The sequence below is a fragment of the Adelges cooleyi genome, unplaced genomic scaffold (genome assembly GCF_023614345.1).
Source record: "Adelges cooleyi isolate 19-005CV unplaced genomic scaffold, UGA_ACOO_1.1 ACOO_flye_CR_arks_rails_tigmint_CR_PRNA_23, whole genome shotgun sequence".
Taxonomy (NCBI): domain Eukaryota; kingdom Metazoa; phylum Arthropoda; class Insecta; order Hemiptera; family Adelgidae; genus Adelges; species Adelges cooleyi.
In genome coordinates, this window is record NW_026095893.1 from 8,445,101 (window position 1) to 8,455,543 (window position 10,443).

At 26.8% G+C, this 10,443-nt stretch overlaps 3 protein-coding genes across 3 annotated transcripts; 1 reads left to right on the forward strand and 2 right to left on the reverse strand.

Moving 5' to 3' along the window:
* Positions 1–808: 808 nt before the first annotated feature.
* LOC126836012 (60S ribosomal protein L37a) lies at positions 809–2,848 on the reverse strand. The gene is made up of 3 exons (XM_050568953.1): positions 2,707–2,848; positions 2,356–2,484; positions 809–1,001 (listed from the first exon to the last, which is right to left on the reverse strand). The coding sequence occupies exons 1-3, from the start codon at positions 2,707–2,709 to the stop codon at positions 855–857; spliced, it is 279 nt and encodes a 92-aa protein (XP_050424910.1). The 5' UTR covers positions 2,710–2,848; the 3' UTR covers positions 809–854.
* Positions 2,849–3,179: 331 nt separating this feature from the next.
* On the forward strand, positions 3,180–6,325 carry LOC126836013 (uncharacterized). Its single transcript, XM_050568954.1, has 9 exons — positions 3,180–3,480; positions 3,597–3,686; positions 3,762–3,881; positions 3,937–4,047; positions 4,193–4,295; positions 4,480–4,598; positions 4,947–5,030; positions 5,106–5,529; positions 5,591–6,325. The coding sequence occupies exons 1-9, from the start codon at positions 3,442–3,444 to the stop codon at positions 6,052–6,054; spliced, it is 1,554 nt and encodes a 517-aa protein (XP_050424911.1). The 5' UTR covers positions 3,180–3,441; the 3' UTR covers positions 6,055–6,325.
* Positions 6,326–6,905: 580 nt separating this feature from the next.
* On the reverse strand, positions 6,906–10,009 carry LOC126836016 (vesicle-trafficking protein SEC22a-like). Its single transcript, XM_050568959.1, has 5 exons — positions 9,628–10,009; positions 8,692–8,855; positions 8,440–8,619; positions 8,232–8,356; positions 6,906–7,322 (listed from the first exon to the last, which is right to left on the reverse strand). The coding sequence occupies exons 1-5, from the start codon at positions 9,813–9,815 to the stop codon at positions 7,056–7,058; spliced, it is 924 nt and encodes a 307-aa protein (XP_050424916.1). The 5' UTR covers positions 9,816–10,009; the 3' UTR covers positions 6,906–7,055.
* Between the last annotated feature and the right edge of the window lie 434 nt (positions 10,010–10,443).

Here is a 10,443-nt window from a genome sequence, read left to right on the forward strand (position 1 = left end):
ATTCATTAATACTCTATTTTCATTTTCAACTCTTTCGATACAGTATAGGTACCAAATTTGGGAGTATTGAATAAACAGACTCATTTTACAGATGTGCAGAGACTATCATTATTTATACACTTTTCTGGCAAATATCTATAATTTGTTTTATATTTAATTAAAGTTGTTATGCGACTAAGGATATTCTAACCATCTACAAGTATATTATATTATTTTGTTGTAAATAAACAAAAAATGTGTTACAAATTGTTTAATTAATAAGATTATTATTAATGCCTAGGACCTATTTAAATAATTATTATTAAATTTTAAAATTATTTAAATAATAATATAGAAACCCTTAACAGTTAACAGCAATTCAATTTCAAGTCGGCCCAACTCTTTGCATAATTTAAAATAAAATTAATAACTACACCTTTATTTGTATCATAAAATTATTTATAAAAACAAAAAAATTAGTGAAATGCATGTAATGCAAAACTAATTAACTATGTGAATAATAATTTAAAATATTAAAATAAAACATGTATGAATAGAAAGTTGATAAGCTACTTTTTAACACTGAATAAGTTAATATTAATTAAATAATTAATATTATAAAAGTTAATTTGACTTAAAGGATATTTTAAAAATGTCTTTTCGCCTACTCGATAGTTGTATAAAGCGAAGATTAAAAATTGTATAATAATACAAATTGTAAGAAAACCAATTTTTTTTTATGTGTAACATTAAATCAACTAAACAAACCTATCATGCTAATATTAATGTCTCATCAACTTTCAATTAACATTTAAAAAAAAAATGCATGTTTTGCGTAGACAAGTATATATTAGTTAATAATCAATCATTAAAAATTACAAGTCATTGACTTCCCTCAAACGTCTGATAGCAGACCTAACAGTAGTGGCAGCTGTTGTGGAATATACATATGCTCCTCCTGCTACGGTTCTTCTACAGCGTTTGCACGACCAAATACCCACGCAAGCCCTTTTCATTGATTCCTGTAACACAAGAATTATAACAATGAATAATGATTATACCCCAATTATTAAAGTTTAAAAAAACTTATTAGACATATAAATACAGACTAATAACACTGGTCAACAAAAATTCACTTTTTGTGTGAACATGAAAACTTTTGACTAATTATGTTAGAAACGAGGTTTAGTATAAAAGAATTTGTATTAGAATAATTTGGATACGAATAGTTTTATTGTAATGAATGTGGGTTCCATCCAAATCATTATAATTCCGAAAGTCGAGATCTTTTTTCCCATCCAGTAAGAAGTTTGACACTTGTAACACGAAACATGTGAGGAACCCACACTTCTTATTGCCCGACAGGAAAGTCAAAATAACGTTTATAAACATTTTTTACTATTGGTGAAAGTTTTCTCAGTTAAGTTTTAAAAGTAATTTCACCACAAATATAACAAAACTTATCCGGGTCATTTTTACACTTTCTTGATATTATGCAAGAATCACTTTACTCGACAAACATAAAACACAATCACTTTACTGGAAAACAAAACACCTTGAATCCAAAAAGTGAGTTATAACGATAAACATTAAATTTTACTGGAAGTAGCTGTAACACAAAAACTAAACCTGATCGAATCAAAACAAATATGGTTTTATAAAATAATTTTTGAGTGGACTTATTGACCGGGATTATAGCTAACTTGGTCCTCACCGGTCGGCCTAGTGTTGTAGTTTGCCACTAAAAACCCAGGTGGTCACCCATCCGGGATCAAGCGGTACCAGTTGCAGCTTAACCTCAGGCGCCTTGCGGCAGCTGCGGTGTCCACTACGCCACACCGTACCGGTATATGGTTTTATAATGAGAATAGATAGGTATTTCAAAATAAGTAAGCACCTTCCAGAGTAATAGTCATTCAAATTTAGTTAATAATTTAAAAAATTGGTTTTTTCGTTTTCATTGAAAAGTTGAAAAATTGGGATAAAAACAACCACAGTAATCAAAATAGTTCAAATAATTATGTGTAAAATAAGATAATTTTCAGTTATTTAAAAAATGTTTGATGATATACTTAAATGTTGAAAAAATAACCTATGTATAAACATTTTTTATTATAATATAATCGATAATAATTGTTTGTTTATTTTTAGTCAGAACTTTTGAAACTAAAATTTAAAAGCAAAACATATAGCAACATGATGAATGTTGTCTTAGAGTTGAATTAGACAGAGCTAAATATATTATTATGTAGTACTCATTTTTAAATATTTATATCCATTTAAATATTGTGCACTGTAGTAGTTAAAATCTTCTATGCCCATAGTTGCACTATAAATATTAATTTGAAAAAACATAAAAGATCATGAATAGCTTACTTTTCCACAAAATGAACATGTATATTTGCTGTGTTGGGTGATTTCTATCTTCTTGACCATCTTACGCAGCGAAGCACCATATCGGGTACCATATTTACCTACAATTCCTACCTTCTTCGTACGTTTGGCCTGAAAAATAATATTATATTAACAATTAATATTAAGTTTGCGTGCAAGTTATTCGACGTCCGAACAAGTGTCAAAGGTCTAAGATCTAAACCAAACACAAATCTATAATTGAATATGAACAATTTTTAAGATTTTTTTTTTATAAAACTGTTAAAATATAATAATGAAACAATTAATAACAAACATTAGAGGATCATTCAGATAAATTTGGATAAAACTTACCATTTTTAATAGGATTAGGACCTCAGTTTTAACGAAAAAACAGAAATAAACAGTGAAGTGTTAACTAAGTACAAATGAGAGTTTCTGCAATTGTTTATTGTTGAGGTTATACCATGTACAGTGTGCCCATTGTAAAAAACTATATTATAATAATATATTGTATGATAAAACACAAAATGTATTTCTTTTTTTTCTAAAAACATTTTATAAATTGTAATTATCAATTAGCAATGTAGTTGACAACAAAATGAATAAATACTCATGCTAATGTTGTACCCAATCTATACTTAAATTATGAAACATTTGTATCAATAGACGATAGATTTATAGCATTATCATAGCTGAGTATATTAAATACTGCTTCCGACCGACTGGCAGTTGGTAATCTTGCAAATTTGTTTTGGTGATAAACAGCTGTAAACAGATAATAATATGCAATCATTGTAATTAACCAGTGCGCGCCATGACTATATTGTACACATGAATTTGAAAACTCATCTGTAATTATAATTGTTTATACTTTAATTGTAAAAATGAATAATTTAAAGTATCCGTCAACAAAAAAGTTCATGAGTGACTAATTGGTTCATTATAAAAACATTACTTCATAGTTATAAATAATATTTATATATATTTACACTTATAGATAATGTTGTTACTATAAGTCAAATAAATATTATTATTTCTCAAAAAAGAATCAATGTTTGATTGCTTGTTGAAACAACAGTTTCAATCATGTTCGAACTTAATGAAGAATTTGATTTAGATGACGAAGTGAGCAATTCATATGAATAAAACAAATAGATTAGAAAAACAAAATGACATGACCTATTGTCTACATTTATTTTCTGTCAAATGAAAATTTATATTTTTGAAACCTTTGTTTGCAGGTATTTCTTAGTACTCAAATGGTGACAGGCATATCACCATTAAAGACAACGTCATGCACATCTAACGTACTCATAGAAGAAGATGACGATGTACTAAACTATTTAATTTATTATTACAGTATTCTTTACATATAACGTTTTACATATTCATACTCTGTTACATAGGCATTTTTCAATATATCAAATTCAATTAGTGAATTAGAACCCTTACAACCTCAAAATGTTGAATCTAAAGAGAACATATCACCTTTCCAAAGATCAAACATTAATAATTTAAAAAACAGTGTAAGTGATAACAAATTAATTAAGTTTTTACATGCTTAATAAAACCACATTTTAGGTGTCCACAAATAGGGCTGATAGTAAATCAAACACAAGCAAGCTATTTTATAATTCACAAGCTAGTACATCACTGTTTCAGTTAGACACTGATTTTGATTCAGACGATGAAGTAAGTATAAAAAATGTACCAGTTATAACCACTACTTATTTTTAATGTCAATATTATGTTGTATAATTTTAAATATTGTTCAAACTAAATTTATTTCAGTATAATTTTTCATTTATTTAAAAATAGTACCCTTTAAACATTATAGGCATTTTTAAACTCCTCTTATACCCAAATTGATTCAGTAGCGGTACCAGATAGCAAATTAGAAAATAATAATATTACTCCACTTAAAGCATTTCACACTAAAGGTAATTTAAAATAAATGTATATATTATACATTTTGCCATATTATTAAAAATTGTGTTAACAAATTATATAAAAAGGCAATTATAATTATTAATAGTAGTTTAAATTCAAATTACAAGTAAAAATTACTCAAAGGATTTTCATTATACACAAAAATTTACTTTCATGTGTGTTTTTTATTTATAGATAATAATAAATCAATGTCCATTAACTCGTTTAACACAACTGTAACCAGTGTAAAGTCAACAACACCAAAAAGTACTTCACGGAAATTTCCAGGACCCGCTGGACTTTTATCAGAAAATGTAAGATGTATAAAATTCTTGACTATCAATTAAATATTAACATGAGATTAAAAAGGAAATTCAAGTAAGGAATAGTTATTTATAACTTTAAAAAAAAAACAATTGTATTTAACATTTAAAAAAGATGTTTAAGTGTTTCCGGTAATGAATAAAATACAAATCAAATTATAAAGTTCAATTTTTATACTTTGGCACTTGAAATGTTTGACAAATTCAATTATTTATTTATAAAAAAAATAAAAACTCGGTTTTAGTATAATAAGAAATATAAACAGTTCTTGATAAGTAATCAGTATTTTTTTTCATAATAGCTACTACTACTACTCCTTTTTTTATTTTTTATTTTAGGAAAATGTAATTTTTGACGATCCCACAAGTTTAGAGTGTTTAGATGTATCAACAAATATTATAGAAAATGAAAAAAATGAAGAAGCGAGTATTATATTTTACATATATTTATTTTTGGATTATGATTATAAACTAATGTTGTTCTATGTTCATTTTTAGACATTGTGTGTTCCATTAAACGATTCATCATTTACTTCATCGCCTTATCAACAGTTCCTATCTGATTTTATTACTACGGATATTAATATTTTGTTAGATAAATATAATGTGGCTTGGATAAAACAAAAGTTGCTTCCATTTACAGCCTCTGGCCGATTTTTCACTTATAAAATACCATTTTTTGTCTCTGTAGTTCAAGAAATCGATTGCTTATCTCCAGATCCTACAGTACTTTTAGCTGATAAAACCGGACAAATCGGAGGAACTATTCATAGAGACGTTTGGGCCCAACTCAGTAGCCAATTAAAAGCAGGAACTGTTTTAGTTTTATCAAATGTTGGCGTGTCGTGTCAAAGAATTGTAAAGGGGTTTACTCTAAACATTACAAGTGATCATATGATCTCTGTATACAGTTATTCAGCTGGTAAAATTAAAGTTATCTAAACTAAAAAGCTTTTTATTGGGTATATATTTATTTATTTTAGATGATAATAAGGAAGTGATAGTTACACGTTTGACAAATCTAACAAACAAACAAATTGTCGATGCTGCTAAACGATGGAATGTGATTAATTTGGAAAATATGAATAAAACGGAGCATTGTGAAATTATAGATCGAAGTGCTGCTCTGAGTAATTTAAAATTTCATGATAGTTCAGTCGAATTAAATGTTGAACAAGGTTGTCATCGATCTTCAGCTATAGAACAATTATCAAGTATTCCTAATGACTCTTCAAAGGGTTTCTTTAAACCTAAAATACCAATGGCACAACATTTATTGCAAAGCAATCCCTGCAGTGTGCCAGAAGAGCCACCTGCAAAGAAAATAAGAAATGAATGTGACGATTACAAAACTGATGAAAAAAATGTAAATAATGAAGTATCCGTCATCCAAAGCATTTTCGAAGAGATGAGTGATGATGCTTTGTTTGATGATTTTTACTGTTAATCTTTGAGTGACTATTAAGTTATAAAGGTGTATTATTATTTAAAGCTCTACTTTGTTTTATTTTTTGTAATTTGTTCAAATAGATTTGATTTATTTGCAATTCTGTTTAATTTATAAATATTATTGTTATTTAAATAAGTGTGATACACACAAATTATGCTATGTTGTTGTTAAAAATTAATCTGTCCAAAACATTATTCTATATTTTTATCTTCTACATCTAATTACAGAAATATAATCTTACTCAAGAGTTTATTTCAGTATATGTTAATATAATCAACCTAAATACTGTTTAAAAAAAATAACACGTTTGTACAAATAAAAAGTTTTACTATTTTTTAATTTATTATAAAGTAGGAAATATATTTTTATTGGAGTTACTACTTACTACGTCTCATTATAGTATTATAACGGTTAAGGCATTTTTAAATGTTATATATTTATATTCTGCTAAAGTAAGCTATGTTATATGTTCTAAAGGGTTTGTTATACTTTTATACCAGGGAAGTCTCCTGCAGTTTGCTGAGTAATGTGATTTTGAACAATTTGATATCTATGCACTGTAATAAGACAATATTACTAAAGTATTATGTTTTAACCTTTAAATTTGGTCATTTTTTATGAACGAATCAAAAATAGGTGGTCGATGTGCATTATCAGAACTCTTCCTCTTTTCATTTGGACGTCTATTCGTTAAATAAATAAAAATATCAAAATCTGATTACTCTACAAGGAGTGATTGTTTTTTGTTAAAGCCATCTTATACAACCAAAAAAGCCAAAACTTATAAATAAAATATTAAACTACATTAATCATTAATATAATAAATATGTATTTGTTTCATAATTTTTAGTACAAAAAAATCATTGCAGTTACAATAAAAACACATTATATAGTTAACAATATTTGTGCTAGTGTACATAGGTAACAGTTCTTGTTAATGTTAAATATGTACATATATGGTTAAAAAAATAATTTATTTTCCATTGTTACATGAATATTTATATCTGATATTGTGGTAACTTTATGGCAATTTTCCGTCTTAATATGCATACATGCGTTAAGAAAGTAATGCTAATAACTACAGCTATACCCCATATGTCTTCACTGCTATATAAAAACCAACAAAAACCTAATAATATAATAAATAAAGTCCATCCTTTTCCCCATCTGTACAATTGTTTTTGTGTCAGTACATATAATTGAGCAAGACGTAAAAGAATACAACAGATATTGAGCCAACCATTATCCAACGATATATTGTCTTCCTGTAATAACAATAAATATTAAATAAAAATTGTAAACACTATTTATGCAAAACAATAAACACGATCTAACAGGATAGTTTGGTTAGAGATGTAAGACGGACTATGTCGTCTGACTAAAATCCTATCAGGTGGCCCACAAAGATTAGACAAATGAAATAACTTTTATTCTAGTGAATATTTTTAAGATTTTTTTTTTTAAATTAATTTATACTCATTTGCGCTATAAACACCTTGATTTGTATTGCTCTTAACTGTTTAAATTTTGTTTTTGGTTACTTTGATTTTTTTTAATTTAAGATAGCCATTTTATTAAGAATAATTTGCTGGAATTTTTGACTGGTCAAAAAAGATAATTACTTTTAAAGTTGCTTAAGTTTGAAGTGTAGGATGGGAGGTGGAGTGCGGTAGAGTAAGTGCGTAGAGTTATTTTTATCTGCAAGTATTACTCTACCTCACTCTACCAACCATCCTACACTTTAAACTTAAATAACATAAAAAGTAATTATCCAAAACTGGTTATTGACCACTTAAAATTGTCAGCAAATTATTCTTCATATTTCATAATTCATAATGGCTATCTTGACTCTAAGTTACAAAAAAAAAAAAAATGTAATACAAAATTATTAAAAAAAGTAAAAGTTAAGAGCAGTACAAACCGTGGTATTTATAGCGCAAATGAGTATAAATTAATTTTTAAAAAAAATCTTAAAAATATTCACTAGAACAAAATTGATTTAATTAGTGATTCTTAAATCTTTGAGAGACACCCTGTATGCGACACCTGATTTAGTCGGATTGACCAAATGATATTATCTGAAGGGATTTTTATACTAAAGAATTTGGAATGTCTCAACACAAAGAATTCATCACTGGATTTAGTTAGTCATATCAAAAATAAATTATTTTTACCTCTGAAGTCCAATTATTTAAGATTGCCAACACATCAAGTATACTGTAGGCGATTAGAAATAATGTTAAGGTAATAGCTGTTTTATCCAAAAACGATAACGGTTCTAACGTAGGTAATGGTCCAACTAAAGTCAAAATAAAAAGCATTTTATATAATTAATTTTTTTCAAATAATTAATGTAATATTAAACATATTCATATACTCTACCTCTAACAGTTGGAGGAATAACTTGGGGCGTAAGATTCTTATTGATAGAATTGGCTTCAACAATGAACACTTCTTGAGGTGGATCCAAACTGATATCTCGTGTAATTTCAGCTAAGTTAATTCTAGCAGTGAGTTGTTGTGGTTTGTTGTACGTTTGCTGTATAGGATGTATTGTAGTATCTAATGCAAAAAAAAAAAAACATTAAACAACTTGAAAACCCAAGTTTACAACAAACTAGTAATAAAATTTACCAAATTCAATAAGACTGTACGGCCTTAAAGCTTGTTCAACCTTATAACGGTCATATCTTTTTGTGAACTCTCCGGCTAGTTCTTCTAAAAAGCTGTATGCTAATATTTCAGGGTATGATGAGATGCACATTGCCATACATATGATGTTTAAACATGGTAGAAAACTGCAAAATTAAACAATCATTACTTACACATATATTAGTAGACATTAATTAATATAGAGAAATTATTTTGTGTAAAGTTTTCTTCACAACAAGATATTTTACACAAAATGTAATTAGAAAATATAAACACAAAACATTTTACAGAAAAAATAGGTTTTTGGCCATTGAACCCTTTTTGTATTGCAAGTAAGTTGAAATTGACAACTCATTTGACCTATATTTATTTTTGTCGACAACATGTACTTTAAGCTTTAAAAATTAAATAGTGTAATCTATTTTGTAAATTCTGTAAATTTGTTTCAACTACTAATAAACTAACTACTTTTATACACACAAAGTACATAATATGATTCAATTGAATATTAGCATGACAAAACTATTTGTAAATTGTTTTCAACTACTATAAGTATATAATATTAAAAACTACATATTATTTAAATGAAAAAAAAAATTAATACATTAATAAACATCTCTACACATCAAATGTTGAAAATATATTTTATTAAATCATTAATGATTGTTATTAATTAAAAAAGAAAATATTTGATCAGAAACAATAATATGTAAATTATAGTTATCATATCATAATATGACCCACCCATAATACAATTAATTAATTGAACTTCTGTCTTACTTTCATCTATTCATCTATTTAAATATAATAAAAACACTAATGACAAATTATGAATAGGTTTATACTATGCAATTAATTTACTGTTTTTTAATTATAAAAAAAAAAAATTACATTGAAGCAAGTGTTTAAAATACTAACTAGTAAGTTTTTTCATTAGTACGAAGAAAACATTTGTTTTTAGTCGTGTCCGATCTCTTCAAGACATTTTTCACAATTCTGTTGATTCCTTTAAGATCGATGGCACTCTCCCCATTACAATGATAGTTAGTGGTTGATGTCAATGGTAGGAGATCGCGAGTTCTTAATATCAAAGCATACAAAATCATGTCACTACTATGATGTACAACTGACGCTACAGGACAAACACAATATGCATTATTGTAAAAAAGTTAATTAAATGTATTGATTATAGGCAGCTGTATATTATTTAATCATTTCAATTTTGAATATAATCATTACTCAATTGAAATATTATGAATTAAGTATAAACAGACTCCGGTATTTTTGTTTTCGTGGCTTTTATCATTTTGATTTGTTTTTATCACAATTTCTTATCAATTCGCCGCATCGGTGTTGCAAACCATGAAGTAAGACACGGCCTTTGAAGACTTTCTAAGCTCGTGAAGTAAAATATCCCTTGCTAATTGCTATAAACCATTACATCTCAAAATTCCAGTGGACAAAATCTCGCCCGACTAAAATTCAGCAACCTCACAGAAATACGAACGTATACGGAATTTATATACAACACACAATTATTATTGGTGGATGTTATGTAGCTTGCACCACATATTATTACGGAGTAATCATGCATACCTCATAAGATGATATTTATCAAAAATTTAATCTGATTTTTTAAATTAAATTTCATATTATGATACTAAAATTCCGATTAAAAGAATAATAATTGTAATTAAATGACTTATGAATAATTTATATTAGAATTAGCAAAGC

Excerpts from the sequence above, each read along its gene's own strand:
- LOC126836013 (XM_050568954.1), top strand. The coding sequence starts at position 3,442 with ATGTTCGAACTTAATGAAGAATTTGATTTAGATGACGAA. Across the intron at positions 4,048-4,192 it reads ATTTTGATTCAGACGATGAA|GCATTTTTAAACTCCTCTTA; the intron begins GTAAGTATAAAA and ends TAAACATTATAG. Across the intron at positions 5,530-5,590 it reads TGTATACAGTTATTCAGCTG|ATGATAATAAGGAAGTGATA; the intron begins GTAAAATTAAAG and ends TATTTATTTTAG.
- LOC126836016 (XM_050568959.1), bottom strand. The coding sequence starts at position 9,815 with ATGATTTTGTATGCTTTGATATTAAGAACTCGCGATCTCCTACCATTG. Across the intron at positions 8,620-8,691 it reads GTACAGTCTTATTGAATTTG|ATACTACAATACATCCTATA; the intron begins GTAAATTTTATT and ends TTTTTGCATTAG. Across the intron at positions 7,323-8,231 it reads TAAATAATTGGACTTCAGAG|GAAGACAATATATCGTTGGA; the intron begins GTAAAAATAATT and ends TTGTTATTACAG.
- LOC126836012 (XM_050568953.1), bottom strand. Across the intron at positions 1,002-2,355 it reads CATGTTCATTTTGTGGAAAA|GAATCAATGAAAAGGGCTTG; the intron begins GTAAGCTATTCA and ends CTTGTGTTACAG.